Genomic DNA, 19932 nt, shown 5'->3' with positions numbered 1-19932 from the left:
TAATATTACTTATTGGTGTCTTCATCAGATGAAAACTTGGTTACATTTAGATTGTAAAAATGCCTAAATAGTGCCATTGAGCCTTTTTCTATAAATGTTTATTGCATTTTGGAATTTTCTAAAATTTAAAAATAGACATTTATTTCACACCAAGTGCCTTCCATATCAAATGAGAGCCAAAGAGTTTGTAGTATGTGTCTTTTCTGATTATAGTAAAATACAACTCATGTGAAAATCATAAAAGCAAAACTTAAAAGGTGAAGGGAAATGAGAAATTAAATTCTGCCACTGATTCACAGACTACTGGCAACTTGCCCAAACGTTTTCTTGGACTACCATTATAGAGGTCTTAAAAGTCTACTCCACCACAGCTAGGAGAAAATCTAAGCAAGGAATGCGGAGTCTGTGCCAATTCTGAGTGACAAATTTTTAGTGTCTCCCAGCCAGAAAGGGTTGACCGTAAATTTAAGATCATCGAGTGGCATTTTCTAATTCGTCACCTCATCCGAAAATTGCTGTGGGGCTGTTCTCTGAGTTGTTTCTTTCCCTTTCAGCTTCCTCCATCCTCAAAAGAGAGAAGCGGCTGAGGACCAAGAATGTGCATTTCAGTTGCGTCACTGTGTACTACTTCACCAGGAGGCAGGGCTTCACGAGTGTGCCCAGCCAGGGCGGCAGCACCCTGGGCATGTCCAGCCGCCACAACAGCGTGCGCCAGTACACCCTGGGCGAATTTGCCAGAGAGCAGGAGAGGCTCCACCGTGAGATGCTGAGAGAACACCTCAGGGAGGAAAAACTGAACTCTCTAAAGCTAAAGGTAAAAAAACCTGAGAAGTGCACTTTTATTTATTTATTTTTTTTTACCAAACCCCCAATCCTTACCTCAATCTGGTTGCATTAACCCATTTTCATATTTAGATCCGCAGATTAAAATGGGTATTTTTCCGAGCAGACTCTCTGCTGAGGCTTTTTTAAAGGAAAAAGAGTATAGTCTCATCACTGAAAACAGGGCAGAAAACTTCCCTGACATCGTTTATTTATTCACTCTATAAATATTTATTTAGGTCATAAACCCTGTGCTTCAGCTGGGGCTAACTGCTATGAAAAATAGATGTGATCCCTTTTCTCCTGGAACTTACATATTAACAGAAAAGAAAAATATTAATCATGTAGACAAAATCACAGCTTCATAAAGTACCATAAAGGGAAGTTGCTAAGTGCTAGGAAAGTATGTACCCGAGAATTGATGGGGGCCAGATATCAAGGAGTTTCCTTAAGAAAGTGACAATTGAACTGAAATCTCAACAGGTAACTAGCCAGAAAGGGTTGGTGAGAGTGGTTCAGGCAGCAGAGAACACTGAGTTACCTTGTGTCAGGAGGAAGCACCGGGAGCACGCAGAGGCTAGTGAGCCTGGAGCAGAGATGGAAGGAGTAGAGCATCATGAAGGCGGTAGGGTTGGGCTTTGTCAGTCTGATTAAGACATTGTTTTTCTCCTCATCCTAATGCTATCGGAAGTCATATAGGAGTTTTAGGCATGGGGTCGGTTGGCAGAATAATGTGATCTGGTTCATGCTCTGATTTGAGAATGGTTTAGGGGTAGGGGTAGCCGTGTCGGGGGAGCTTATGGAGTCAGACCAGTTAAGAGACTATTACAATAGTCCAGGAGAGAGATGATGGTAGGTTAGATTACACTGATGGTAGGGGAGATGAAGAGAGATGGACAGAGGGAGTAATTTAGGAAATAAAATCAACAGTCCTTGATGATGGGTTGGATTTGGAAGGAAAGTGGGGAACTGTCAAGAATGACTCCTAAATTTCTGGCTTGCAAAACTGAATGGGTTGTGGGTGATAGTACCTTTCTCAATGACAAGAATATGACAAGGAATCCAGGTGATTCTGAGAGGCTTTTGAGTTATTAAAGTGATGTCAGGGAAGGATCCAGGTAGAGATAACTATCATTGTGCCATCTTAGAGATTAAGTGGAGAGAAACACAGCTCAGAAAACCTTTTCCTCGATCAGAGACACTCTTTATATTTGTATTGATCCATCAGCTTATCAGCTCATAGTAAATGGCCTCCCATTATTATCTAAGGACAAAGGAAGAAAGACAAAGATTTCTCTTACATAATCCAGGATGCTTAACATAAAGGATCACTGGCTAAGTAGCAGAAACACCATAAGCACACCTGTGTTACCTGTACCTTTAGTTGCCAGTATGAAGTCAGATAGCAGAGGTGTGATGTGTGTTTCAAAACCCCTGTTTTTAAGTATTTTGCACCTCATGTATGTGCTTTGTTCCCAACTGCACAAGAAGACAGTTGCTTAAACGAAGCTAGTTACAACCTAGCCTAGAGCAAGTCTCATAACTCCTTTGGAGGTATTTTTGACACAGTTCATTGAAAGGCCCTTAAGATTTTTTTTTTGGTAACAAGTCACTATTGTTGCTGTTCTTCATGATAGCTTTGAATGTAGCCTAATTTAATAATAATTCTCAGATTTGCTTCTGAAATACACTCTCTGCTTTTCTAACTCACTACAAACCAATGGTAACCCTTACTCAAAAGATGAAGTCATTCTCCAAGCTCAAAATATTGGTGGAACAATAGTGATGGCTGCCATTCATTAAATGATTTTTTACTTGCCAGGCATTTTATAAACATTATTTAATTTAATCCTGACAAAAACCCACTGGAATAGGTAAATTATGAGACCATGTGTACAACTGAAGATAAAGAAGCACAAAGATGTTAACTGGCTCACTCAATAGAAAACTATTATCTTGTTACTTACTATTCTAAAATTAATTGATTACCCCCCATAGGTGTTGGGAAAGACAATCTCTGTACCTATTGGGAGTCATCCCTGTCTGGGGTTTGGTACTGTGTGTAGTGGTTTTTAACAGGTGGGGAACTGTAATTCTATCTGAGAACCAGAAGATTTATTGTGGTGACCTTTGTAGCACACACACACAATGACTATTGGGGGAGCTACATGCCTTCAGGAACATTCCTCCTTACCAGGCAGTGATGTATTCTGATACTATAATTTGTATTCAGTTACTTCTACCCTTTTATTTTTAGCAAGCTGAAGAAGAAGCAAAAACAGGCTTCTGTTATTGATTTACTTTTGTCATTCTGCTTACTGTTACAAGTTGAAGAGGCAGTCTTCCGAGTGGGTGTCATGCCTTGGTTTGTCTGAAAACATGCAACTTTCCATTTTGGTGAAGATACAAACAAAAGGCATTTGGATATCATCACTCCTTTCAAATGAATGCCAAGCGAAAAAGATAATGAATGGGATTCTAAGGTGATCTGATCTAAGCCTAATGAAAGTATTCAGAAACTGGGAAACACATTTCACAGAAAACTAATAAAAGATCAAAGCAATGTGGACTCATTGACTAAAAAATCTGAGGGGTATTAATGGAAGAAAATGTATATTAACTTTAATGAGTTTTTAAATATCATTGACTATGTTTGTCTAAGGTTTAGCTATCCAAAATCTAAAATTAGCCATCCAAAAACATTACGGATCCAACAATTTCAATCAGGTACTTGAGATTTCACTTTCAATATGACATTTTCTTTGAAATATACGTCTGGGATAAGCAACAGAATGTGACTGAATTAATTCCATTTTTTGGCTAAAGCAGCTAGAGAGGGTCAGTAGCAGAGAGAGGGACTGAAAGAAGAAAGGGAGGATTATTAAGGACAGACTTTGCCACTTTGGTTTTTCCTGGAGATGGTCCTCTGTGGGTGACAGTGAACTGCCCATTAAGGGAGGAGATAGAAGGAACATCTGACCAAAAACAAAACAAAAACCACTTTGCAAAACTTTCAGTGTCAAACTTCTTCCAAAGCCTTCACTATGGCAACCAGATAAAACACACCAAGAAACTCAGTGGACTTGGTACTGGGTCATTTCCTTCCTACTTACCTCAGAAACAAAAGCTCCAGGACATAAAGGAGATGTTTTTCTTTCCACTCTACCTGTGTGTCTTTCCAAGGTGTCTCAGGTTGTAAATAGTGAATCAGTTTATACAATGACATCTCCTCCAATGCGGCCTTTTTTTAAAATTCATTTTTATTGGCGTATAGTTGCTTTACAATGTTGTGTTAATTTCAACTGTGCAGCAAAGTGAACCAGCTATGTGTATACACATGTCTCCTCTTTTTTGGATTTCATTCCCATTTAGGTCACCACAGAGCACTGTGAGTAGAGTTCCCTGAGCTATACTACAGGTTGTCATTAGTTATATATTTTGTACTTAGTATCAATAGTGTGTATATGTCAATCCCAATCTCCCAGTTCATCCCATCCCCACTTCCTCTCTTGGTTTCCATACATTTGTTCTCTAAGTCTCTATCTCTATTTCTACTTGCAAATAAGATCATCTATACCATTTTTCTAGATTCCACATATATGCGATAATATACAGTATTTGTTTTTCTCTTTCTGACTTACTTTACTCTGTATGATGGTCTTGCGTTGTGTGCTTAGTCGCTCAGTCATGTCAGACTATTTGCAACCCCATGGACTGTAGCCTGCCAGGCTCCTCTGTCCATGGGGATTCTCTAGGCAAGAATACTGGAGTGGTGGCCATGCCCTCTTCCAGGGGATCTTCCCAACTGATTGAACCCAGGTATCCCACATTGCAAGCAGATTCTTTACCATCTGAGCCACCAGGGAAGCCTAAGAATACTGGAGTGGGTAGCCTATCCCTTCTCCAGGGGAACTTCCCGACCCAGGAATCAAACCAGGATCTCTTGCATTGCAGGTGGATTCTTTACCAGCTGAACTACCAGGGAAGCCCATATGATAGTCTTAAGACTAGTAAAAAGAACACAGACATGTGTTTCTGTGTTTCTTTATAATAAAATACTTCAGAAACAAAATAAGGATAGAAATTTAGTTTTTCATTATAAAATGTCTTAGTGATTCTTCTCAATCTAATTATGAGTTTGATATATTGAGAAGTAATATGTATAGTTAGATTTATAGAACGAATCCAATTTTATTTGGGGGGTGGTGTTCAACTGTGCCTTTATTGGTGGTGGTGGTGTTTGTTCCAAACATTGTCTAGAAACAATTAATAGAGAAAGCTTATTGAATAAAGTACGTGTTTCTAGAAGAAATAACTAGCTTTAGATTTCTAAATTACAGAGTACAGCTCTTTTTCCCTGTCAAGCCCATTCAGACATGTCATGCTCTTCACAGTAATCATTGCAGTCATCTTAATACTACACATTTTTCCAAATTAAGTACTTAGATTTCATCATCTGCACCACACTGTTGAACAATTACATTAGCCTTTATTCCCATTTCACGTGTATCTGTAAAATCCATTAGGCGGCTGCTTCTATGTTTCAAAGGAACCTTGGCATTGAATTCGCCTGGATTATATTTTTCTGGATTCTGTTACCATGGTATAGGAAATGTAACTTAGTTTTCACAACTTTCACTGGATTCTTTTTCTCAATGTTTTCCCAACCCTGATCGTTCTTCCTCTCCTTTCTAAGGTCAAAGCTGTTTCTACATTGTGGGGTTACCATGTGTTCCTTGAGGAATGCTTGGTTGTTTGCTCTCTTTCGTCATAAAAAAAGAGTTGCCAGATGGTAACTCTTCCTTTAATGAGCAAACTTTAAAATGTCTCTGTCTAAATTTCCTTCACCCAGTCTTAGATTTATGACTGTGCTTTATTCAGTTAGTAATTACCTGTACAGTATTATAATTCTCCACCCGCATGCCCAGTCTTCCAGCCCTGCCCTCTTGTTTCCTCTTAACAGTCTTATAATTTAACTAACCTTCAAGTAAAATTCCTAAATGCTCTAGGAGATAGAAGCCATTAGAGGTTTGTGAGAGATGGCTGACGCCAAGTATCTCTAACCTATAGTTTCCAAATGTAGGGATAGGTTTTTAACTATTTCCTCATACGACAGTTCTTACTAGATGGATCAGAGTGACTCCTTCATCCCGGGATCCGTGCCTGCGGAATGAGGAGAGGGGGCTGCGTTAGGCATTACTGACGAGAGTGTGCTGGTCTTGGTATTTTTAAACTCCACTTAGTATTTTTAAACTCCGTACAGAATTTCTTTGTCAGCCTCTGTAGATATTACGCAAAAGCTTATATAGGACCAGTACTTCAGAATGCATTGCTCCAACACCAAATGGAAAACATGGACTTCCCAAATACTTGTCATGTCATATGTGCAGCATATTTTGAGAGGATCAGAGAAAATACAGCTAACCAAAGTGGTGCATCCTGAGAGGCTGGGCTTCAGCCCTGAGCAAATGCAATACATTTAAGAATAGGTTCCTTCAAAACTGCTGGCATTTTTATTTAAGTGGAAAAATTAAACATATGTAATCAATCTCTACAGTTTTCCTATGCAATAAACAGTGATCTTCTAGTTCAGGAGACATCCATTCAGCTGATTCTTCTCATTAATATGTGGGGTTCACACAGTGGTGTTCTGGAGTCAGCTTATAAAAATTCATCACTAAAGTGGATTGGACTCATCTCTTCCCCCATTGTATCTTGAAATCACCAGTGATGGGGATAGTCATATTGTGGGCTTTGACAAGCACAAAACAAACACAACATTAGACAAACACAGCAAACTTGACAACAAATTAGAAACACCCCTCCCTTTTTTTTCAGAGACATAGTTATTAAATATTTACCAGGACACTCTTGGATTCATTTCACTTATTAGCCTCTGCTAAAAGAGACAATGCCTGTCTAAACCAGAAGGAAGAATAAAGGAATGTATGGAAAATTTATGTCTATTTGTTGATATTATCCTCTTTTCTGGTGACTTTTGGGGTAATATGTAAACCAAGGACTCATTGTAAATTCAGGTTGTTGAAATTCTTATTAGCTGACAAAACAGCTGAACATAATGAATCTGGTTCCAAATTGCCACCTACAATTAACAACTAATGAACCAAAGACTTACACTGTAAGATTTGACTGAACATCAAAGTGATATGAATGTTTTAGTTTGGTTTGCCAGAGACATTAGCACCCAGGCTATTTATTCAACACATAACGTGTAACCAGGAATTCCTTTCATCAAATATATATCCTATGTGTATTTGGGTATACAAATGCAGATATGTATATCCAGCCTCTCATTACACATCTCTGGCAACCCAACACATTGCTTTTTTAAAAACATGTATTGAAGTATAGTGAAAGTGAAAGTGAAGTCGCTCAGTCGTGCCTGACTCTTTGTGATCCCATGGACTGTAGCCCACCAGGTTCCTCTGTCCATGGGATTTCCCAGGCAAGAATACTAGAGTGGGTTGCCATTTCCTTCTACAGGCGATTTTCCTGACCCCAGGATCAAACCCAGGTCTCCCGCATTGCAGGCAGATGCTTTACCGAAGTATAGTTGGTTACAAAAGATGAAAGAAAGGGAGGGATAAATTAGGAGGTTGGGATTAACATATATATATATATATATATATAGATTAATATATATATATGTATACAGATCAGATCAGATCAGTCGCTTAGTCGTGTCCTATAATATAAACACACACTGCTTTTTAAGAAAGCCCATTCCATTTTGTAGTGATAATTGTTAGAAAGCTCTTCATATTGATCAACCTGCTATCATCTAATATTACCTTCTGACCCTAATTCTGGCCTCCAGAGACACAGAATAGATCTTGTTCCTGTTCTCCAAACTCCAAGTGTTTGAAAGCAGTCTTGCTGCTGCTGCTAAGTCACTTCAGTCGTGTCCGACTCTGTGCAACCCCATAGACGGCAGCCCACCAGGCTCCCCCGTCCCTGGGATTCTCCAGGCAAGAACACTGGAGTGGGTTGCCATTGCCTTCTCCAATGCATGAAAGTGAAAAGTGAAAGTGAAGTCGCTCAGTCATGTCCGACTCTTAGCGACCCCATGGACTGCCGCCTACCAGGCTCCTCCATCCATGGGATGTTCCAGGCAAGAGTACTAGAGTGGGGTGCCATTGCCTTTGCCGGAAAGCAGTCTTGATGGACATGCAAATATTTGACAATAGGTTATATGGGCTCCATGTGTCTCTGTTCTATAGATTTAAACATCCTTAGTTCTTTTCTCTAATGCTTCTGTTTTCCAGACACCTTATAGCCTTGGTTACTTCTTCTGAATATAGTGCTGTTTATTAATGTCCACCTCAAAATATGGAACCTGGCGGTGGGGTGGGAGTGAGGCTCATGAGAGAAGCGATACGTGTATACATAAAGCTGATTCATGTTTTGTACAGCAGAAACAAACACATTATAAAGCAATTATACTCCAGTTAAAAACTATGGAACTTGATCTGGACATTGCATTCAAGATGGGATTGTTGCAGTACATAAGGATATGTTATATTACCTGCTAACTGAGCTGTAGATACTCTATCCACAGTTATATGCTAAAGGTACAGGAGCTTTTTGGATCTTAATCAGTTTGTTTGTTCATATTATGCTGGTGGTAAGTAAATCAACAACAACAAAAAGACAAGGAAGCAAACATGCATATCAGGCCTGGTAAATCAGGTCTGCATCATCATGCAAATTAAAACTTTTTAACATCTCCTGGGTAAGAATCTTTTTTAGTACTATATATGGTGTACACAGAGCAGTCAATAAAATTTGGGGTTTTTTTATTTGAATGAACTTGATCTTGTCATCTGACAAATGTGCTAACCTGCCTTTTAGTCCATCCAAGATATTATTTAAAAACTACATTTAACAAGACAGGGCCAAGTTCATGATACCCTGTCAGAGGGTCCTTGTCACCACCCCAGGTGACCTTCATGGAGATTCCTTTCCTGGGCTAGTCTCTACTGCCAATAGGATCTCTAAGCAGCACACGCCTTATTGGTGGTGCAAAGAGGCTGAGTATCTCTGTTCTTTGAAATATTTTCAACATTTCAACTAACTGAAATCCATGCATTCAACCATATCCTTATTAATCAACTGGTATTCCATCCTTCCATGTACAGAACGTAAGAAACTTTGTCAGAGAATCTCAAGACTAGATCACTGGTTTTCCAGTTATGTTCCATGGGGTCAGGGCTGTTGATACCTTTCTCACTTTTGTTTGTTTAATAGGTTAAGATTCTGCATGGACTTTAATTTGACACATGGACATTCTCTCCCTAGTGAGCCCAGGCAATAGTCTTATAGTTACTGTTCCCTGTTCCCACCTGTATAGAGACCATCTTTTTAAATCATCTTTTTTTGGAATTTTATCTAGAATTTGCACTTTTAAAAATAATAATTCACTTGCATTTTGATTACCTTTTAATTCCTTTCCCCATGACTCTTTGCAGATACTAGGCAGAGCAGTCGTAACTTTCAAATTTTTCATTGATTTAAAACATGAATAGCCCAGGCCTAAGGATTCTTACATAAAACTGCTGAGCACTCTTTCACTATCTCCCACCTTCTTTTTTTACATGAAATTCTTCCTAATGTATCTGTTCTTCCATTTCTTGTTTAAAGGTTTTTCTTCTTGATACAGACTGTGGAATCAGAATAGGAAGTAAATGATTCTGCTTTGTGTCTTTGTATCTGCCTCCCATTTTATTTGTCATTTCCTCCTCTCCACTGCTTCTATAACTTGCTCATACATTTTGTTGCACTTACCACACTCTATCATATTTATTACAGGGTCATCTCCCCAGCAGACTAGTAGCTGGTGGTCCTTATTCTCAACATATTCCTATTATAATGAGGGAGATATACATAAAACCAATCACCAAAACTAAAATATTACTACAAAATTAGGCAGCATACTATGCTGATTAAATGCCCCCAGGGTAAGCAATGATGGCTCAGACGGTAAAGAATCAGCCTGCAATGCGGGAGACCTGGGTTTGATCCCTGGGTTGGGAAGATCCCCTAGAGAAGGGAATGCCAACTCCAGTATTCTTGCCTGGAGAATCCCCATGGACAGAGGAGCCTGGTGGGCAACAGTCCATGGGGTCCCAGGAGTCAGACATAACTGAGTGACTAAGCATATAGTACAGGGTAAATGAGTTACAAGTCAGCTGAGAAAATCAAAAGTAACACATGAGTTCAACAGTGGTAGCTATCACTTGGACTAGCTTCTTTTGCTGGCATGTCTATTAGAAAGAACACCTCCACAAGCTCACAAAATAGATTACTCAAAGGAAATGCTAACTGGTGAGAATGTCATATCTTCAGCTGGCTTCCTGTATTCTTTTTTGAGCTCTTGTTCTCTGTGTATGAATCATATATTTTTTTTAAATTTCTGAATGAGCTAATTATAAGGAAGCTTTTCTGTTCTCTTACCTCCTGCCCCACAGCACTAAGATCAGCTCTTGGAGTGTAACTGTAACCATATCCTTCTGTTTTCTTCTATACAGGTTTTCTATTAATATTATTCTAAGAATTTTCACTCCAGACTGGTCTTGTGAGCCTGGCTCAAGCTTTGGAGTCAAACCAAACCTGAGTTTGATTCTCAGTGCAATCACCAATTATCTAAGTAGCTAGACTTTGGCAAATTATCTTCATGCTCAAATTTTCTCAACTGTTAAAATACTTCCTAAGATTGTTTCCGAATCAGGTGAGATAATTTATATAAAGTAGAGAATTCAGCACCTGGTTTTCAAGCTATGATGGCTTGGGTCATTCTCCACATCATCCTCATTATTGTAGGCAGCAATCAGTGTATGTGGAACTGAATCATTTTTTCACATTTCTATTGCCACTATCATTGATACATGTGTTAATGACTTTGTAATAACCAGGAGTTTTTATTATTAAGAACACATTAAACCACTGAAAGGAAGTGTTTTTATTTTTGTGGGATTTTGCTTTGTTTTTAGCATTATGGTCGATCCACGTTTTCAGTAGTTTCCCTCGCTATAATTATTTTACATTAAGTTAGTTTCTTCAAGCCTTCGATTCATCAAAAAGTTCATCTTGTTGGAATTTACAGTGGAATATATTCACTACATGGTACAGAAAAAAAAAAAAAAAAAGATTGACTACTGAGTTGACAATCTCCCACTCACCAATCCACCACCCCACTCACTCCCCCATCCCATCTGGTCCTTGATTCAGGATAGTCTAAGAATCACTCTGCTGATTCTGGAAGTAATGTGTAACATGTCCCATCCCTCAAACATATTTAGATGGGCAAAACTTTTACTCTATTGGGCTTTGGAAACAGTTTACTCATACTTATCAGTACATATCAGATAGATTTGCAAAAGTAAGGAGTTTCAATTCTGTTTAAGAAAAGCTATAATCCTTTAAATTGTAGAGTGAGTCTGGACAAGTTTACACAGTGGCTCAAGAACTAAGCCCTATCTTAAGTAGCATCATTAGAACAAAGCAAATACACACACACACAAACACACAGCATTCCTCAAGATATTTCCAATACAGGATAAGCACACATTCACATAAATGAGATAAATATAAGGATCATTAAATCAAATTATGAGTTAAGACATTACTTATCACCTGAAGATGGCGAAGGCAGAGGAAGGGAGATGCTACTTTCTGAAAACGTTCTGTTTAGTTACTTTTTGTTTTTTGCTTATGGGCCAAGACAGGAAGGGATGCCACACAAGTTCATCCAGTCTGGATATTTTGTAGGCCAGTGAAAGCTCTGTCCCATCTCAGGCCTGTAAAGCTATTGTTGCTCAGCAGGGACATTCTGCCTCCACCTGTTCAGCTAACTGCTACTCCGTCTTCAGATTCAAGCTTAGATGTGACGTCTACCCTCCTCACTCCACCACTGGCCCCACCACCAGATGCAGCTTCTGCTGGTTTCGTCACTAAGTTGTATCACTCTTGTGACCCCAGGGACTGTAGCCCACAAGGATCCTCTGTCCATGGGATTTCCCAGGCAAGAATACTGAAGAGGGTTGCCATTTCCTTCTCCAGGGAATCTTCCCAACCCAGAGATCAAACCCCAGTCTCCTGTATTGCAGGTGGATTCTTTACTATCTGAGCCACCAGTTGCCCCTTCTACATAGTCTCAATGCCCTGTGTCCAAGTTCAGTTAGGAAATCGTTATCGGTTCAGTTCAGTTCAGTCTCTCAGTTGTGTCTGACTCTTTGTGACCCCATGGACTGCAGCACGCCAGGCCTCCCTGTCCATCACCAACTCTTGGAGTTTACTCAAACTCATGTCCATTGAGTCGGTGATGCCATCCAACCATCTCATCCTGTGTTGTCCCCTTCTCCTCCCACCTTCAAAAATTACTAGATTCCTCTTCTCTTTAATCCATTGATTTCAAGACCCATATCTTGTGCACCAACACACCTAGAGCCTAATGCAAAATAAGCACAAAAGATTACTGGATATATATTAAATATATAAAAAGAATTATAGTGGGGTTTCTTTTTATAAGGGAAGCTTAATATGGCGTTATTTTTAGCCAGTGATTTGGTAAGCCTACAGTATGAGTGTTTTCATATAATTACTAAAATAACATAAATCATTTTCAATAATTCAGAATTCAAAAGCTTTATGAATTTAACAGCCCATTATAATAGGACTCTGGATTTTATGATGAGAAAAAACCATGTTGGAATTCAGACATTTTATTAGGTACCTTAATGCTCAGTAATTAGTAGTATATGATTATTACATTTCCTACAAGGAATCTATAGTTGTATGTATTAAGTGTGTATATATGTTCATATGAACATGCAAGATATAGGCAATAGAAATTAAGTAATCCAAAAGAAGATTCCGTTATTAAGTATCTTCCTTTTGAAATCTGGATTTATAAAGTCATAGTGCAGTAACTTTAAATGTAGATAGTGCCAACATCCTTAGCACCTCACTCTAGTATGTTTAATTAAAATTTGTATAAATGTAAATTAGTGTAAGAGGATGAAGTAATATCTAATCAAGTTATTTTTCAAAAGATAACAATACCTTTTTGGTCCACACCTAAACTGTGTTCATTTTGTACATATTCTGTGTTTAATTCTAATTGCACCTTTGTGATGTGTATTTATATACAGTGTGCATAATATGGTTGTGAAATTTGGATTACAATTGTAGATTATGTATGATGGCATTGCTTGAGAATGTTTTGCTTGTAAAAATTTGAAGGTGCAATCAAATGCTACTAGTTTTTCTGATTTTCAAGAAGCTATCTAAAGTATTAAGCCTTTTCCTTCCTGTGTAGTACTTACTAAACAACTTTTTGTATTTAGGCATTTGCATCAAATTGCTGAACAAGATTAATATCCACATTAGTTCAACAATTTTAAAAGACTATTTGGGGAGGGTTGGGTATATAATTTTTTAGCTCTATTTACATCCCAAAGTAGAAAGATAAAATTTATATTTACTAGAGCTATTCAAAGAATACACTTTTCTATATTGTAAAAACAGGAACAGCAAAGTAAATCATACAGAAAATAAACATTTATACTATTCTGTAAAAAAAAAAAAATATATATATATATATATATATATAAAGAGTGTATCTAAGTAATTACCAAAGCAGTTAAGAACACAAGCTGCAGAGTTAAATATTTAGGATTCTGACATAGTACATACCTCACTGCCTATGATTTTGGACAGGTTATTTAGCATTCCTGTGCCTCAGTTTCCCCATCAGTTAAACAATCTAATGCTAATATCTACTTTATGAGATATTTTGTGATGCTCAGTGAGCTTATGCAGGTAAAGTGCTTGAAGCAGTGACATGCAGATTCAAAACTATTGTTATTCATATTGCTATTATTATCTCATATCTGATTCTCTCACCTCTCTTTCACCCCCACCTCCAATCTCTCTCTCTCTCATTCTCTGTCATACACACATGCACACACACACACACAAACAGGTTTGAAGGTCAGTATCATTTGATGGTCTCCTTAAATCACATTTTTTTGGCAAGCCTTCTTTGAGCTCTTGAAAAGGCAGCATTCTTTGGGAAAACAGCACTGAGCCAGAAATGGTCCAAGATACAGATTGTCTTTTAAGGAATCAACTTCAAAAGAGAGCATTTTTTTGAATGTGCTCGTTACTCTGTATGCATTTATTTTATAAACAAAGGAACTTTTTAGACACATTGTGGTTTAATTCCACATTATATTAATAGTCCCCATACTGCATTAGGTACCACTGGAAACTTGGAATCCATCTGTTTTATACAGGGAAAAGCATACTAAAATAGAAGTTAGGGGATTAGATTCTATAAGCATGTCTTAGAGAAGATGTAATTGTTAATAATCTGAGCTTCAGGAATGCATAGAATAAGGAGGCTGCATTTGATGAACTAATGTCTGAAAACTCAAGGATTCTGTTTTAAGATAGGAAAAAGACATTTAAAGGTATCATTCATGTCAAAGAGAAAAAAATTGTACAGAATAAATATTCCTGTGAAGATGGGTCATGGGGTAAAGGAGTCAGCAGAAACAGATGAGGAAATCTTGGAAGACTCCCCAGAGTTTGTTGTACCAGATCTTGAAAGTGAAATGAACATGAGTTAGTGAACAGAAATAAAATACTCATTGACTTATTTCTCCATTGCTCTAATATAGAAAATGCATTTGAAAATAATGTATGCAATACTCTAATTTAAAAGAGCATTTAAGCTCAGTAGGTTTGGCCTGAGTTTTAAAGGTGCAATTGGGCATATCCTGGAGGAGAGAGTTGGAGAAGGACTTCCGAGGGGACAGCGGAGAAAATAGTACCTGTCAGTGGTTACACACCAAACCAGATACTGTGAGGAGGGGAGACAAGCCAGTTAACTAGGATGAACTGGAATAGTTCCAGTCTTCACTAGAAATGGCAGAGATGATATTGGAGAGGTGAGGAGAAAACCTTGCCAGACCACTTCAGTGATAATATGAGATTTTGAAAATCTTGATTAGAGCCCTTGTATGTTCTTGAACAAGAGTAAAAATAATTTGCACTCTGTATCAAGGATTTTTAGATTCTTAATTGAATTTTTATTTTAAAATGAAACTACTTATTGTAATTTAAGTGACAGGTACACAGCAAAGTGATTCAGTTTTGTGTGTGTGTGTGTGTTTGTATATATATATATATATCTTTCTCAGAATCTTTTCCATTATAGGTTATTACAAGATATTGAGTTCCCTGTGCTATACAGGGAACCAACAACCGACCTTGTTGGTTATCTATTTTATACAATGTATAGTAGTGTGTATATTTTATTCCCAAACTCCTAACTTATCCTTCTTTTCTCCTTTCCCTTTGGTAATCATAAATTTCTTTTCTGTCTGTGAGTCTATTTCTGTTTTGTAGATAAGTTCATTTTATCATTTTTTTTAGATTCCACATGTAAGCAATACCATAAGATATTTATCTTTGTCTGCCTGACTTACTTCCCTTGTTATGATAATCTCTAGGTCCACTCACGTTGCTGCAAATGGGATCATTTCATTTGTTTTAATATTTCATCACACAGACATATATACATACGTATATATACACACACCATATCTTCTTTATCCGTTTTCTGTCAATGGACGTTTAGGCTGCTTCCATGTCTTTGCTACTGTAAACAGTGCTGCTGTGAATGAACACCAGCATTGTTCATTCATGCACGCAGTGTATACAAGAATGCATGTATGTTTTCAAATTATAGTTTTCTCCAGATAAATGCTCAGGAATGAAATGCTCAGGAATGGAATCAGTGGATCATGCGGTATTGGATTAAGAATCATCTGTAGTTTATTTGAGATACAGTTGTTTCTTTTTCATTCTTAGATGCCAGTTGGGTTATTCATGTTGTCCTAAAAATTTTCATGTCTTTAAAATGTTTACTTATTTTTATTGATTTTTAGATTCCATGTGTTATATGACAGCCACCATTATTTTTTAAAAAATCAAGCTCTATTAATATGAAATGAAGTTCTTTGTTGTTTTTGTTATCTTACCAGCTTCACAAGGGAGCAAAAATATTATAGAACATGGAGATTAAGTAGGAAGGAGGTACTGAAATGAATCCTGGGTGCCCTGCATGTGCTACGGAGTCAGAATTTCGATGAAGTTCACATAGACAAGCCAAGAATTAATGAAAACATAATTTAAATGCCACAGAGATGACAAAATAGGAAAGGTAACCCTCCTGTTGGTTAATGCAGATTTACCTATCTCAGAGGACTGAGTATATGTTAGGTAGTTATACACTTGAATTCCTTCAAAAATCAAATCTTTACAGATAGAAAGATGCTTCTGTGGGCAAATAAGAATTAACAAAAGTGCTAATAGCAGCCAAACAAAGTAATATCCTATTAGTGGACATCAAAGAAAAGTGAAAACAGCTTAACCAATGCATTTATAAAGAAATTTCAAGGAAGGTAATAAATTACAGATCACAGCAAGAAACAAAACCCAATAAAAGGAAATGCCTAACTTTGTTAGAACATAGATTTAAGCTCTGAAGTAAAATAAATAAATAAATATATATATATATATATAAAATAAATCAACAGCTTTTGAGAATGTATTTCAGGGACTCTTCGCAACACACACACAGACACACACATACTTGCTACTGTGTAGTTTCCTCCACCTGAGGGCAAAGATCAACCTTTTATTTGTTTTTCAATACATTCAGAGTTGTCAAGTTGTCAAGTTTGGGATTTTTGGTCAGTAATAAATATTCTTCTCTAAGTGTCAGACTTTTTCCTATGAAGATGAGAAAATGATGTCTGGTGTCACCAGGGTATTTTTACTGTGTAATAACTGAATTGTTGTTAAGATCAAAAGGCATAGTAATGATTACAGTTAATGAAATCCATAAAGTAATACATTGAAAAGCTAAAGAATCAAAAAGTTCTATTTAGAACTTCTTTGAATAGTCCCTCACTGAGTTTCTGCATTTATTCCTGTGCTGCTTCTCAGAATATATGTTTTGCTCATATTCAGAGAAAGTGTCTCTTTCTAAATGCTTTTTTATGAAGAAAACATGTTCTGTGGTGATATAGCAGTAAGAAGTGAAATACTGACTCTGGGTTTCCTGATGAATGAAATTAATTTAGGAAAGAAATATACACGGAAGAGAACAGTTACAGTATGAGACCCAGCCGCCCAGGGGCTGTATTGCGGAAGGTACTGCTGTGGGTCGTCTCCTGTGAACTCCTTTGGGGGTGGAGTTTGTTTGGGTACCTGTGTGCAAGAGCCTGCCTCACTGCCATCTGCTCTTGTCTTACTGAGAGCACACTGACCTGACTGACTGCTTCGTATCAAGGCCTTGTTCATGGAACATTCTGTACAGAAACCATGTTTGTAATCCCAACAGCACAGGGCAGCAAAACTTTATTTCCTAGTACATGGCTTCTCTGGAGCCCAAAAGACAGAGTTGTTGTTTCAAGGACATGTTTTGCTGATTTAGGTGGCAGCAGCTTCCACTAAGATGCTATCACCTCTGAACAAGGACACATTTATCCCAACATCAAATGTGTCCATCACGAACTGAGTCTAAAGATAGCTTTCACTGATGGGCATCTGTAACCTTTGGCCTGTTTCACATCATGCTGGCTGAAAGCTCCAACAACTGTAGCTCCTAGATTAGGAGGTTAAGAGTTCCAATTAACAGGTCTTGTGTCCATATAAAAGCCTATCATTTTGATATGTTCATGTACCTTCCTGTAACTTCTCTAAAGAGAAAAGTAAGAGGAAATGATTTGACTCACAGTTTTGTTTTTTTTTTTCATCCCATATGAATCATTTGTAAGTGGAAGTGTAGACCTCTTAATCTCCCACACTTATCCACAAACACTTATGGATTATAGGGACATAGTGTTATATAATAACTTCATTCTTACCAAGTGCAAAAGTGGGGAATTTTCAAACCTGCTAAGTCTCTTATTTGCTGCTTTGTATTTCTAGATGACAAAGAATGGCACCGTGGAATCTGAAGAAGCGAGCACTCTTACAGTGGATGACATTTCTGATGATGATATTGATTTAGACAATACCGAGGTGGATGAGTACTTCTTTCTTCAACCCCTGCCAACAAAAAAACGAAGAGCACTGCTGCGGGCCTCTGGAGTTAAAAAGATTGATGTGGAGGAAAAGCATGAGCTGAGGGCCATCCGCCTGTCTCGAGAGGACTGTGGTTGTGACTGCCGGGTGTTCTGTGATCCAGAAACATGTACCTGCAGCCTGGCAGGCATTAAGTGTCAGGTAAGGATTGGGATTTCAGGGAACCCAAAGGCAAGACATTATACACTACCCACTAAAGAGGCAGTTGTGTTACATATAATGAAGTTTCCCACACGTGGAAAAAACTCTGAAGCAAGGCAAGACACATGATTCAAGAAGAGAGAAATACTAATTCAATGACATGAGTATATGTAATATATATACTTATACATAATATATATTATATAAACATGCATATATACATATCTAAATATATGTGTACATAATATTTTATATATTATGTGTGTGTATTACCTATACACACATATATCTATTTATATATTATATAATATCATTTGTATATATAATATTTATATGTATTACATACATAGTATACATAATATATAAATGTGTATGTGTATATATATATTAATGTGTATGTATACACATTAATGTGTATGTATACACATTAATATATATATATATACACACATATATGACATATATGTGTGAAAGGCAATCCAAACTGCAATTATCAGTTGAAATTGTTTCCCCTTGGATTCATTTATTATACGAGCTCACTTTGGCTTCTAACAAGCAGCCAAGGAGATCATGTCATCCCCACCATTTGAGCTTGCATTCTCTAATCCATCCATGGGCTATAATATGATGATTGGTTAAAAGTGGTGCAGACTAGTGGAATAATGATTAGACTGGAACTTCAGAAAACTGAGTTCTGGCTCTGTTTTCTGCCACTATGTGAAACTGGCAAGTCAGGTAAGCTTACTGGGTTCAATTTTTGCACCTCTGACCTGAATGGGCTAGACTAGATCAGGGGTTGGGGAATGATTATTCACAGGTCAAATCTGGCCTGCCACCTGATTTTTGTAAATAAAATCTTATGGAGACACAGCCATGTTTTTGTTTTTTTGTTTACATATTTCCTATAACTGCTTTCATAATTCTACAGCAGAATTGAGTAGTTGCTGGAGAGACTATATGACTCACAAAGCTTAAAATTATTCTCTGGCCTTGTACAAAAAAAAAGCTTACCAACCCCTGAACTAGATGATTCTCAGGTTCCTGTCCATCTGCAGCATTGGTGCTACGTGATTAAATAGGGGGTGGTATTTTATGCAGAAATTCAACTTTTTCAGTTAAAGCCCTCAGGCAGACAAAAGGAGAAGGCAGTTCTCATCAGTTGAGCAGTTGCTTGAGGTGGATTCACAGAAAAGGAAATCACAGCTTCCAAAGTGGCTCTAGATTCTGGCTCTGACATCTGCTACTGCTTTTTGTTGGGGCCAGGATGACTGGGATCGAATCTGCTTTCTTCTCTGTAACATGGGAAATTCCTGAGCTTGAATAAGGTAGCAAGAAAGGCAAGTTCTTCCTGGTTGCCTGTACTCTGGTCTGCATACAGATGGGGTCTAAGACAGTAAGCGTATCTTAGGCGTTCTTGGGATGCCCAGAATTCCACTCATCACCTGAGTGAGGACCTCGGGCTTACACCCTTTGCTGAACCCAATCACTCAATCACTCCAATTATTGGAGTAATTCGGGGGTATTGATTAAATAAGCAGCTTCTCTAGAGAAGCCTGTAGTCTAAGGGAGAGCAGGGGAGGGGGAGCCAGCAACTAAATCAGAGTCCACCAGTCACAGTCATGAATGTGCGTACCTTTCGCAGCCCCCACAGTGCATCAAGTACCAAGGACCCAAAAGAAAAAGACAGTGAACCAATGCGAGTGAATTATCAGGCTGCATGAGACTAAATGGTGTCTCAGGCAGAGAAGTTCATTTTATAATAAGAAAAGAAAAAACTCATGGCTAGTG

General features: G+C 37.8%; 1 protein-coding gene across 3 annotated transcripts in view; it reads left to right on the top strand.

Annotated features, from left to right (window-relative positions):
• Positions 1–19932, top strand: part of CSRNP3 (cysteine and serine rich nuclear protein 3) — a 205144-nt gene that overhangs the window by 174259 nt on the left and 10953 nt on the right. For all 3 annotated transcript variants that reach the window (XM_070803923.1, XM_019971710.2, XM_019971704.2), the window contains 2 exons: positions 555–814; positions 17848–18144. In XM_070803923.1, the coding sequence (XP_070660024.1) occupies positions 555–814; positions 17848–18144 (557 nt within the window). The remainder of the gene's footprint in view (positions 1–554; positions 815–17847; positions 18145–19932) is intronic.

This window comes from Bos indicus, chromosome 2 (assembly GCF_029378745.1).
Source record: "Bos indicus isolate NIAB-ARS_2022 breed Sahiwal x Tharparkar chromosome 2, NIAB-ARS_B.indTharparkar_mat_pri_1.0, whole genome shotgun sequence".
In the NCBI taxonomy this organism is placed as follows: domain Eukaryota; kingdom Metazoa; phylum Chordata; class Mammalia; order Artiodactyla; family Bovidae; genus Bos; species Bos indicus.
This window is presented reverse-complemented; position numbering and strand designations above follow the sequence as displayed.